We start from the raw sequence: 13280 nt of genomic DNA on the forward strand, positions 1-13280 counted from the left end.
GGGCCTAGGCTTCCCCACCTATCTGAATCCATAATGACCATGCAGGAGGCAGGTCACATGCATCAATCCTGAGCACGAGAACTACTAAACAGTTTCAGTAAAACACATGATTTTGATGTCACCAAAGCGGCAGTTTGAATTAATGAGATTACATAGTAGTTTGGCATCGTTTACTAAGCGGCTGAAGCAAAAAAAAAAGCAAGGAAATATAGGCATTTCACCGCTGCGGTGGCATTTCACAGCTGTGTGTGGTGCCTACGCTGGAACACTCTGGCAGAAACTGGAGGACACGAGTTTCATTCAGTGCCGCAATGTCTCAGGCATACGATTACAGCTGTCAATTAACAAAAGCAATTGTGTTTATTCCACTTTCGCATAAATTACAAAGGTCACATAAGACAAGTATTAATGTGAGCTCACTTCCTGTGAATGCGCTCTGTACAACAGAATGCCTTACGAATGAGCAGTGAGAGACATGCAAGTACCCGAGTGTTCGAAATGAGGCTTTATATACACGATGAGTGGCAGCTATACAATACGACAAACTCTGTAAGTCTTGCACAGAGCAGAAAACAGGGCTAACTGTGCCCAAAAGCACTTGCAATTACAGAGAGAGGGTGATTAAAAAAACAAGCAGACATAAAAAGATCAACAACACACAAGTGTAGAGGCCAGTGTTTTTCATCAATCACAATCTAGTTACAGCGTTGCACTCAATGTGCCCCAGTCATTGAAATTGCATTGACAGTTGATGTGCGTTGTCACAGTTCTCGTGTGTGGTTTTGTGGAATGAAGCTCCTAAACACGCATCCTAAATTGTCTCCAGCCACCGGGGTCAGGAAAAGACACACGGAAGCAGTACCAACATGGGAAGCAAAAAGTGTCTTCAGACACCCAACAATTAAAAAAAAAAAAGTCCACTTCCGAAGCTGTGACTTGGCTGACGAAAACACTCACCATCAGTCACTTGTAACCAAATGATGCTCCTAAGTTCTGCACCTGCTTACCCACTATCACGACGAGCACATGCACACACTGAAGAAGTGAAGAAATTTACACGCTGTGTACTGGCCGGAACAGAGGTCTACACGCACAGTACATGGGAGCTCTAAGCGGGCTTCGGGGGGTTGTTGCGCAGTCGCATGGTGTACGGCAGCGACCCCTGCTGGCGAGCCGCTTCAATGGCTGCCTGCACTGCTTGCACTGTGGCTGCGCTCACATCTACACTGACAGCACGGGTGATGGTTTCCGAGGACGAAGGTGCCGTCACATTCGGCGGCACGATGGCGCTGTCCCCTGCTGCTGTGGTCACAGCCACAGCTATGGCTTTGGGCAGCGCCCCCCCTTCCACTGGTTTGAGCGTCGCTGCATCGGCAACAATGCTGGCAACCAAGGGAGTTGCCGCAGATCCTTCAACTGTGTATGATGATGCCTGCGCTGTGCCTGCTGAAGCTGTGATCACCTGGTGGAAGTGGCAGGGAGGAAGAGGAGGAGGAGGAGTGGCAGCAGTAGGCAGGGGAGGAGGAGGAGGAGGGAGCAAGGATTAGAGCCGCCCCGAGTCTGGGGCATTGCCAGACTGGGGTGGTGCGCCACCCCTTTTGCCTGGCTGCTGCTGTTCAGACTGAGAAGAAGGCTGTGCGTGTGAGATGCAAGGGGGGGGTCGAAGAGCAGGCAGCCATGCGGTGGGAATGGAGAAGAGGGCAGGTAGTGGGGGGAAGAGGAAAAGAAACAAGACAACAAACAATGCTCAAAATCAAAATAACGAAAACAAAAGAACACAGGGCAGGCATAAAAGCACAACAACGCTAACCACAGCTGTCACAAAGTGACTAAACAGAAAAGAGAGAGAAAACATACAAAAACCATTTTAACAAAAAAAAAAAGTGGGTGCATGTTGCATGCTCTGGTGCTACCAGTTCAATAAAGCATCATACTACAGCAACAACCTTAGGAAGAACACCACCATAAACGCCAAGAAAAGGGAAGTAAAAAAAATCAAAGTGTTGCAATGCATGCTTTTGGATAACTGTAAGGTCATGCAAAACATGAGAATACCGTAGGACAACACTTCCACAAAACAAAACGTACAGGTGCTGATGTTATTACAACACCAATAAGGCAAATGTCAAAATTACTGCAAACCTGCCGAAGTAACTAACTAGTACTTGGCCTGAAGAGACTGCGGAACCTTCTCCAACCTTAACCACAACATGAGTGACACGGCTTCTTTGTCTTGCATGACTGATGGACACATTACAGGAGCAGGGCACTACTGCAGTGGTAGGTTCATAACTTGACCCTTTATAAGGTGTGAACCGTGTGCATGTCTCACATGCATAAAAATAGTAAAACTGCACTCAGAATGCCCCTAGGAATTGAATGACACCACTTTCAAGCCACTTTGACTGCTGATTTTCTAGAAAAATGGGGTACACAGTTGTACCAATGACTCCATAAAGAGACCTCATATCGTATTTACTTTCATAATGAACCCACTATTTTCTAGAAAAGTTGATGTCAATTTGGGGGAGGGTTCATCCCCCCCCCCCCCTTCCGAGTCAAAATTTCATACACGTGGGCCTGCCCCCCTTCTGTCCGTCCATCCGCCCATCCATCAGCGACAAAAGTATGAGGCTAGCTAAATTCATGATGCCTGTGTTCAGTGTCTCCTCTCCCAATGCATCACGGCACCATCTGATGATTTTGTGACAGTCAACAGCACCAATAGCGGTGAGATGAAGCAAACATACTGAACACTGGCCCAAGGTCAGGTAGTACATGTTTTTTACACGAGGTTGAAATTGAAAATACTCGCGCGATGGTCACAAGTGCACAATGTGAATGTTTAAGCGTTAGCCATGGTATGAAAGGAGTTGCATGCCGACAGCCATAAGCTGTAGATGCCGTTGACCTGCTGAGTTGCAGTAATATTTTGTTACTATAAGGGAGTCATTACTCCCATATTACAAATATACTCCACCTAGGGGGATTCCCGTAAAAATCTGACCAGCACAGCTCCCTCTTCGAGTTACTGATCAATTCGCTCTCTCCCTACTATAAGCTTGCCATCCTGGCTAGCTGAGTTGATAGAGCGACTGCTCCGGTGAAGCGGTGGCCTTGGGTTCAAACCCCGGACCAGGAAGAATTTTTTTTTTCACTACGAAGTTTCTGAGAAAGCTGTATACCTTTCCTTTGTAGCCGTATGGCTGCGCTCGGGTGAATGTCAATGAGTAATTACTCCCTTATTGATTTCACTCACAATGCACTATTGGCATTATTCGCACCTTCCAAAAATTCAGAAATGCCTCACTTTCATGTTCATTTCAATTTGTAGACAAACATTACATTGCTTCCAAATGTCGCTCAGTTAACTTGTTTTTCCCTCATAGAATCGACTGCCAGCATGTGACAAAAATGCAAGTGCAGTCTTGCATAAAACCAATGTGTTGATGGGCATCGAGAGCCTGCATGCGCCCGTGAATTGGAAAGCAAGATGTGCGCAGTCAACAGTTAGCTATGTGCCAGCAAAGCGATTGGGGAACAACCTTCCTCTCATTTTCGATCACTCCAGTAAAAAAAAACTTGCCGCGCACTAAGTGTAATTTGCAGAGGACAGCAACGGCAGGCGAGGCTGCAGAACGCATGCAATCCTGCAGCTCTTCTGAGGCAACTACTTTCACATTTCATCCTAAACCATTCTCAGCAATTAGAATTTAGAAAATGCGAATTCTAAGCGACAGGGGTCAGGAAAAAAGCACATGACACAAACCAATAACAAAGAAAAAGCCTTGGAGGCAGGCTGTGTGGCTGAATCGCGTGCAGCGCAGCCCAGACGCCATGTCTCACAGTGCAATTACGTTAAGCATTTAACGTATTTACTCACATAATAGGCGCACTTTTTTTTCCAGAAAATCGGGCTCAAAGTTCAGGGTGCACCTATTACGCGGGGTAAAATTTCTGGAAATTTTTTCGACTCGCAAAATTGAACATACCGCATAAACACACCCGTGTACGGGCCGCACCTTGTTAATTTAAAAAAAGATCCGTGTAAGGGCCACACCGAAACTTTCTACGACCCGCGCGAGAATAGCCTTCGGAATGCACGCGCCGAGGCCTCCGCGATCGGCTTCGGCTGCGCACAACGGACGCTTCATCGCGGAGGCCACACACACACACAGGAGCTTCCAGGTGCCGCCCATGGAGGGTGCCCAAGGCCAAGCTCATCATCATCATACATCATAAACTTTTTCCTCCACCGCGAGCTTTTGCTATCCATATCAGCATGAGCATCACCAGCTACAGTTTTTTTTGTGGCAGTCAAAGTGCCGGGATCTGTGGTAGCGTGTTAGTTCATCGTAGTTGTGGCTTTGCCGCCGAGCGTTGCTGTTTTAGCCCGAAGGGCAATCCCCTTAATTGCTACACGGCTGGGAGTTTGTTCTCGAACACGGCAAGCATGCGGCAGGCCGGAAATTCAACGTGGTCAAGAAGTGCGGCAGTTGCGACTGCGGCGTGCCTAAATATTCGTACGCGACTCCAAGCGCCGAGGTTTTCGCGGGCATAAGTCAGGAAGGTTTCCGGCTGGTGATGAAGCTTTCCAAACAGACGTTTAAAGTGAGCATCCCTGAAAACTGTGTACGGCTGTTCCACGCGACGTCGTTGTACGTGCTGTGGGTCCGCAGCAGCTGCAACGGCAGCAGCACTAGTGAGGGCTAGTAGTAAGTTTAGCAAAAACTGTTAAAATAAAGATTTGGAAGTGGGGGGAGGCGTCGGCTTGCAAGCATGTAAATACAGTGCTGATCTCAGGGCCAAGTTCGGGGTGCGCCTATTATGCATGGAAATGATTTTTTGCGACCAAACTGGGGGTGTGCCTATTATGTGAGTGTGCCTATTATGCGAGTAAATACGGTACAGGCCATCGCAGGGCTTGCTGACTGAGTGCCAACTGGGAATTCCTCCCTATCTCCTACCTGCAGGCCTTGCTTGAGGGCCACAGTGGGCTGTCCGGGTGGCTGCTGCAGCGTCATGATGCGGGTGGGCACCAGGGTGGCCGCGGTGGCCGCGCCTCCGGAGGAGGCCGTGGGCGCAGCCAGGGCTACTGTGCTCACGGCCGGCTTATGCAGCATAGCATGCAGCTGCACTTGCGTCGCGGGGCTCACCGTCGTCGCACCGGCCGAGCTGCCTGCCACTGCGGCGGCCGCCGACTGCACCGCACCAGACACCTGTCGTGGGGACGAGGCTCGCTTGCAAGACCAAAGAGCACACAGACTGGTTCAAAACGACCACATGCACACACCCCTCACCAACAACTAGTAGTACATGCGTTGTTACATCAACACAACTCACAGCCTACACGGCCGCACACAGGTGCCCCTCTAAACCAGCCCCCCAGCATTCCCAACACAGTAATCAGCCTCTCTCATTCCAAGCAACATTATCCCATGCAGGAGAGGGGAGACATCATCCCCACTGCTCCGGTGCACCAAATGCTCTTGTGCCCACAATTCATACAGCTCGTATGCAGCATGATGAATGACAGAGATGCATTCACATCTGCACAGGCCAACACAAAGAACTTGGAACAACGCAAAGTTTCTCATTTAAATGCAGTTTTCTCTCTGCTTCTCTCACAAGATGTACTTAGCATATGTCCAGGCTTCAATAAGGGGCCCCTGTAGCCTATCCAAAAGAATAGACAAAGATGTCACAGCCTAACATTGAGTAAGGAAAGTCAAGTTACTAGCTGGTCCTGACTACATTTTTAATCCTGCAGGTGTTTAATATTACACAGCTTTTGGAGGTGCGCTTCACAAAACTCTATGATGCAGCATAAGCATTTAAAGTACTGCGAATACAAAAACTATGAAGCCGCCACGGTGGCTCAGTGGTTATGGAGCTCAGCTGCTGATCCGAAAGATGCGGGTTCGATCCCGGCAGTGGCGTTGGAGTTTTGATAGAGGCCAAATCAGATGTGAGTGCGTGTTAAAGGTCCCCAGGTGGTCGAAATTTCTGGAGCCCTTCACTACGGCGTCTTTCATAGCCCGAGTCGCTTTGGGACATTAAACCCCCATAAACCAAACCAAACCCCGAAAACTATGAGCACATTTGTTGTCCACTTTTTATTCACACTTGCTTAGTTACCGTATATATCCATGTAAGGGTCACACTTTTTTTTTCGCGGTTTTGACGGGGCACAGCCCTTACAAGGGACTGGCATTTTTCCAGAAAATTTTTCAGGCCATAGTGAAGCCCGATTATATGTGCCTTTTTTATGCTGCAACGTGCATTTTCATGATGAATTAGTGTAGTCCTGGCAAATCCTTAAAATAGATCATGCATTCAAAGTATGGATGATGGGACACGAACTACCCGCATAAAATAAAACAGGTTGCTAGATCAGTTTACTGGAAAACGTCATGCTTTCTAAGTTAAGATCAAGATCCTCCGAAGATCCGGCACTTGACTGACAGGAATGATGCCTTTGGCTGATGGTTCGGAGCGGCACACTATGCATGCGACCCGCGGCCATCAATGTGAGGTGGCGTTCACCTGGCCTGCTTTTCTGTGCGCTTCACTTTCGAAGGCCTTGCGAAAATCAGCTACGCGGTCATTTTAATGCGAGGTTATTGTGAGATAGTAATCTGGTAACAATGATAGACATTTTACAATCAGCTGTGACTAGAATCAAAGCACCTTTACTGCAGCTTCAATGCAGAGCACGCAAGGCCTAGCAAAATAGGGTAATGCGTTGTAGCCTGGCGAGCAGCGCGTCCTCACAAGGAAACGCAACGTTAGTGTGGGTACTCCCCAATCTTTTTCGAGCAGCATAATATTTTGTCCTGTCTGGTGCGAACGGCGAGAGCACAAGCTGAGTTAGCAACACTAAGGCACACACATATTCACAATTCCTAGTGGAGTCTGGCACTCGGGGCAATGCGTGCGTGGTCGTAGCGAGCATTACAGGTAGTTATCGTCTATCAGCTCCCAGCGTAACGTACCATGTGGGTAAAAGCATGCACACATGAAGCATTTCTTTTTGCTGATTGTTTTTTTTTGTTTCGAATTACCTGCTGCCAAGTTGGGGGTGTGGCCCATACACGAGTATACACAGTAAAATGCTACATACATAACTACTCATTACGGATCGCCTTGCTGAGTTCAAAATGAATAATAATTTCAATTAAAAATTCTGTACAATGCCACTCTTTTCTAAACTATCAAACCTAGTGGAACTAACAAGAGTTCAATGTTAAGAGAGAGATACAGAAATCCCCGATGAGGCGTGCAAAACGAGTCATCATGACAAGCAGACTGTGGCATACAGAGCAGTAGGAATAATGCAGAAAGATATCTCTCTCTCCCTTGAGAGAGATCAAATAACCACGAGCCCGAAAAACCGGCGATATCCAACAAATGTCAAGACAAAACCCAAGTATATCGCCTTAGCAGATATCCATTTCCGACATTCACAAGTCTTCATATCCATACTGAGACGTCATATGTACAACACCCAAGAAAAGATATTCTCAACATTTAATGCAATATTTTTTTAGGGATGGACAGAGAACTAGACAATTAGATATATGTGTGGACTGGATATCAAGCATTTGCAACCAACTTCTTATGGTTCTCTCTTTTTGTGTCCTTGTGAAATTATTTGCGCCTGGGTGGTTTTTTCCAAGTTTCAAGATGCAAAACCAACTAGCCCGTCAACATGCCTTCTGAAGTATATTTCTTATGGTTACTTTCACAGCAAACAAAACAAAGCATACTAACTTACTAAACCTTCAGCCCTCATCAGAAGAGAACTATTCAGAGGACAAGGGAATGGAAAGAGGTGCTCGTTATGACATAAATGACGGAAGCCAACAGTCATCGAAACCAAGGAGCATAGGAGGATGTTTTTTTTTTTAACTTTGTTGTTTTTATTAATGAGATATTAATAAAAGCCGAAGAAAAAACAACCACATGCCACCAGTGGGATCCAAACTCACAACCTCCGAGTTTCAAGTCCGCCACTCTACCAACCAAGCTACAGCGGCGGCTTTCCAATCTTCTGTTTTATTTGCGTGTAGTGTAACCGAGCAGTAAGAGTGTTCACCAGCGCCACCCTCATCCATAGCGGCGGACATAGTACGTCCTGCATTACAGTGAGTGCCACGTAGGAACGCGGTCGAACAGTGAGGGCGCAAGCTACACGAGAACTCTCTTACGCTACCTACGGCATGATACTGAACTTTTGGAGAACATGCAACCTACGGCATCATGCCTTAGGTTGCATGTTCTCCAAAAGTTCAGTATCATATACAAAGGGCAGATATAAGTGCAGTTTCTGTGAGTCAGGCGAAGCATCGCAAGATAGCTCCTGCCCAGATTGAGACAGTGCTCATTCCTCTGGTGGACGCAAGATGTCGCTAGTGGTAGCCTTTCTGCGAAGTGTTGCTTTTTGGTTCGCTGTCGCTGCAGACGATGCGAATTTATAAGGCAAGTGGCCGCCTAAGGTATACAACCACGAGATGCTGGCAAAGAATCTTGAGGTGTGAACTGAATAAAATGGACTACAATGAAGGAAAAGCACGTCAAACGTCCACTTTTGTGCGGTCCATGTTGGTAATAGCTTGCAACGAGTGGGGTTCATGTCACATTCTGTACTCTTGGAGTGTTCACAGGCAGCCGCTAGATACAGCGATTTGAGAAATATTCATAAAAATTATTCCTTTCCGCTCATTTCTGTTTCAAAACAGTGTTGTTTTGATCACTCACAGTGCCACAGCTATCATTTCGGCCAGAAATCTCGGTGGCACATTTTTTTGTTCACTATCCCTTTAAAAGATAGTTCATATAATATACATTCCAAGGTGAGCACAATGCACTTTCTAGCCTCTGACATGGATCTTCTTACAAAACTCCCACTTGTTTCTGAGCAACCAACTCTAATGGAGCATTGAATTTTCACTCGCGAGGCTACAGCTACACCTACCAGATCAAGCACGGTGCTACGCAGCACTTGTGCTCAAGAATCTAATAGTGCCCCCACAAGGCAAGTAATCAATGACAATCCCACACAATCAAGCAGACATAAACAAGCAGGGGTCATTAATTTTGCTACAGGAAACAAATACATATTATCCTCGCAGGTCCAGTTGCAGATATGCAATGAACCCTTGTCGACTGGGGGATATATATGGATAGAGTAGTCTGAAATGATGTCCAGTGGACGTCTCGTAGATACCTGTAGTTGCTGAAGATTACGCATGCTACCACTAGCTTGTGACGTCACACTCAGCACCTGCCCGGCGAAACTACAGCACATTCTGGAATTACGCCTCATGCTTGCCATTAACGAGGATTTCCTTCATCGCACCAGCTCGTCCTTAGCACTGAAGAGGGTTGTGCTGAAAGTGGTGCCTGGGACGAGGCACTACTCACCAGGAAGTTCTGGTTGACGGGCAGCACCTGCTTGATGATCTGCTGCACGGTGATGGCGGTGGCCGAAGGCAAGGTTGTGCCCTTGGCCCCTTGGCCAGACCCCTGCTGCACTATCTGCACCGTGCCCAGCTGGGTGGCCACCGTTGGAGCCTTGCCTGGAAGCTGGCCCTGTAACCCACCGTCACACAAATGTTGTCACCTATTTCCTGAACAAGCAAGCAAACCACGGGGCCTCGCACTCTGCTTACGTAGCTCTATTTATTGTCAGTTATTACAGTCGCCGACCGATTTTTCATACTCGGCGGGACCCGAAAAATGGTCCAAATAATTGAACAGTCCGAAAAATCCGTGAACTTAAAAAAATAAACTTTTCTGCGAGAAATCAGCTTTCAAAATCGCGAAAATCGTCGCTCCCCATGTTCCGCCTACAAGCGATAATATTAGACTCTACCTGAGTCATAGCTATACTTTCTTCTTCTCTGCACCCTATCACATCATGATACCGGATAGTGCAATGCAGCCACAGTCATGCTGCGAATGAATGCACTTGCTGCGTGAAGCAAGAACAGTCAGTTTGCATGGGGCAATGACGTTCGCGAAGACCCGAGAGGTAACCCATGGGTAATCCACGGGACCCTGCGAGCGCCTCCGTATGCAGTCCCCCTCCCATCTGCCGTGTTTGCTGATCCGCACCGTGGGGTGCGTCATCCAACCTGCGGTGGATGCTGCAGCTGTCCCGCTGCACTGTTTTCAATGCGATTGTGCGCCCTTTGTAGGCCATCTCGATGGAAATGGAGAGCATCTCATTATCTCGAATGGCAACGATAGAGAACAAATATCCAAGCCAGTCCAATTGCGCCCGCCGAGCCGATTGTATTTAAATCCAAGATGGTGCCTTTCACGGTGGCGGCAAACGGGTTGGTAGTGACAACGATGCCCGCTCGCATCTATATTAGGCCAAAATAACAAACTTTCAGTTGAAAAACGATCATCACAATATTGTTGGCATCTATTTTGGTCCGAAAATTTGAAGTCAGAAATATCGATCGTGAAAATGTACACGTTCCTATGAGGTGTGCGACGGTTCCTCGGCGAAGTCCGAAATACTGCGTTAGTCCGAATTACTGGAGTCCAAAATACCAGCCGAATATTGTGTTATAATCACTGTGACCATATGAAAGAAGACAAAGCTACTATAAAATAGGAAGGCTGACAACTGCCTCTTGTGATGGTGACATACTGGCATGCAATGCCAGAAAGTTTCATGGTGAAAAAAACATTTCCTTCATTATGGGAGCATACTAAGGCTCTCAGTGACCTAACTTTTATTTTGGAGCAAAAAAGCAGTGTACCTGGGAGAGGCCAGCTACTTTCTGTTGTGTCTGAAGTGTGACCTTCCGCTGCTGCTGCTGTTGCATGAGCTGCTGCTGAATATGGAGCTGTCTCAGCTGCATCTGCTGTGAGGTCACAGTTGTTGTCGTTGGTTTGGATGCTGTGTTCACTTTACCCGGCTGGAAAGAATAGACAGACAAAAAAAAAAAAAAAGCAGTGAAACCAATGAAGCCACAGCACAAGACTACGCATCAGAGCGAGCAAGAGCCATCCGAGCTGCACAAAAAATGCCACAGAAGGCAGTTCTGGCAAGTACTTTACCTGTGATAGGTTGACGTTGAGGTTGACGCCTCCCATGGCGACAGCCGACACAGGGATAGCGACTGCAGTTTGGCTAGTGCCCAGCGCTGAGGGTGCGGACACTGTCTTGACGAGGGTAGCAACGGGTGTCTGCACTGTGCAAGCTAGGGCCTGTTGTTGCTGCTGTGAGACGGCCACTACTTGCTGTGCTTGCTGCCCTGCCTGCTGCTGCTGCTGTTGTGCTTGCTGCTGCTGCTGCTGCAGTTGGGCTTGCGCCAGAAGCTGTGCAGCCATCTGAAGCAAGGCCAAGAAATAAAAGGCACAGTGCAAGTTTATGCCGCTGCTACACAGCAAACTGAAATGCAATTTCCAGTGAACAACACTTGCCCGATTCACTACCTTGCTCTTAGCCCAACATGAAGGCATCACAGTGACGTGATTGGCTGAAGAGACTTTGGAGCAGCTTTTGGAGCAGCCAAAAGTGCCTTTTGGCGCTTTACCAAGCTTTGGGCATCCGTAAACATGATAATCACGGTGCGCACCTTTGAGCACAAGCAGTGCGTCGCATTCAACGCCAATTCTGGGTGAGATAGGGAGAACCGTTGGCAGGCCTAGCATGCTGCCATGGATGCACAGACCGTCATGCCAGCCTCGCCTGTACCTACCCAGATGGTTTGGTTTGGTTTGGTTTGGTTTATGGGGTTTAACATCATGGCCAGCAACGCGCTAGCTACTGTGATCATCGTCATAGTGCGCCTGCCTATGCACTCTGTATGTGAAAGCTGGGCAATGCCCATAATACATACGCACTCCAATGCGCACTTTGGCAAGCACTCCACTCAGCAGCAATACACTTTTCCATTAGGTTCGTTTCCAGCCAGGAATGAAATTTCGCTACATTGAAAGGGCGATAAAATCTACTTAGTTATAATGCAGTTAAAAATACACTGTGTTCTATAGACCGCAAAGCTATGAAAAAAGGAATACTTCGTTACATTGAAGATTTCACTGCATTGAAGTTTGCTATATCAAGGTTTAACTGTAAAAGCCATCTCTTCTTGGTTATTGACACCTTTAGCTGTTCTCAGGCCACCAAATCTTTGCTTCTTTCAAGTCTCTCAATTTATTTCAGCAAGCTACCTGTCGCAGGCAACTGAGAACTTCAGCTCTTCCTACAATGAATGTATGCGCCCACCTGCTTTTGCTGGAGATCACGACGTTTGAGCAGCTGTGCCATTTCTGCCTCTGTGATTGAGCGCGTGATGGCCGTCTGCTGCTTTGCAGTGCCCAAGGGTGCAGCTTTGACGGCCGCCACAGCTGCTGCCACAGCCTGCTGCTGCTGCTGCTGAGCAGATGGGGCCTGCTGCTGCTGCTGCTGTTGCTGCTGTGACTGGGACTGCTGCTGCTGCTGTGACAGTGGCCGTGCCTGTTGAACTGCAGCCGACACAGCCACCTTAGCTGTGCCTGCCAGGCTGACGGGCACCGCGACGGTGGCCTGGGTGGCACCGGCTGCCGCCAGCTGCTGCTGCTGCTGCTGCTGCTGCAGGCGCTTGAGCTGCTGCTGCTTCAATTGCTGCTCCTGTGGCGCACACGGGCGACACTCATGCAGAACACCACCACCACCACACAAACGACACTGACATGGAAAGCACTTCCTACTGAGCAACCCTGGTGCAGCCAGCTTGGTAAAGAATACATCACAACTGAACTGGAACCAAACATCTGAAGTGATCGCTCCATAATCTGTATTTAGGCCATCTCTTAAGCCAAGCTAAGTCTCAATATCAAACATGCCAGTTCCTCCCTTGTATAGCACCAGTCAAACGTGGCATCCCATAACAATTTCAAACTTGAGCAATGGAGCATGACGAAGTTTTTTCTCGAAGAAGAAAGTTCCACAAAAAAAAAAAAATTTGCAGCAGAATGGTAAATATTCCAGTAATATGCGCTGTGAGGCTAGTTGGTTCATTCTCAGAATTCTTTTTTGCGAACACAAAGATGACACAATAAGACAAGGGAGACAGGACGGAGCGCAAACTTTCAAATATGTTTGGCAGTGAATGTCTTTCATATGCTACAGTAACTGGTTGGTTCAAAGAGTTTAAATGTGTCTGTATGTACATGCAAGATGACCCAAGGTCAGGCCGACTGAGCACTTCATCTAAATTGGATCATTCAGCCTCAGCCGAGAGCCTCATCAGAAAGAACCTCCGAATTATGGC

General features: G+C 47.7%; 1 protein-coding gene across 8 annotated transcripts in view; it reads right to left on the reverse strand.

Moving 5' to 3' along the window:
* Positions 1–341: 341 nt before the first annotated feature.
* Positions 342–13280, reverse strand: part of dom (domino helicase) — a 104347-nt gene continuing 91408 nt past the window's right edge. For 4 of the 8 annotated variants that reach the window (XM_089574939.1, XM_089574941.1, XM_089574938.1 and 1 more), the window contains 6 exons: positions 12254–12637; positions 11080–11352; positions 10779–10937; positions 9427–9594; positions 4968–5240; positions 342–1462 (listed from right to left, as the gene is read on the reverse strand). In XM_089574939.1, coding sequence (XP_089431065.1) covers positions 1109–1462; positions 4968–5240; positions 9427–9594; positions 10779–10937; positions 11080–11352; positions 12254–12637 — 1611 coding nt within the window. In that variant the 3' untranslated portion in view covers positions 342–1108. Of the gene's footprint in view, positions 1634–4967; positions 5241–9426; positions 9595–10778; positions 10938–11079; positions 11353–12253; positions 12638–13280 lie in introns of all 8 variants that reach the window. The other 4 variants (XM_089574936.1, XM_089574937.1, XM_089574942.1 and 1 more) reach the window with 4 other exon arrangements.

The sequence above is a fragment of the Amblyomma mixtum genome, chromosome 2 (assembly GCF_055824585.1).
Source record: "Amblyomma mixtum isolate Tamu chromosome 2, ASM5582458v1, whole genome shotgun sequence".
In the NCBI taxonomy this organism is placed as follows: Eukaryota; Metazoa; Arthropoda; class Arachnida; order Ixodida; family Ixodidae; genus Amblyomma; species Amblyomma mixtum.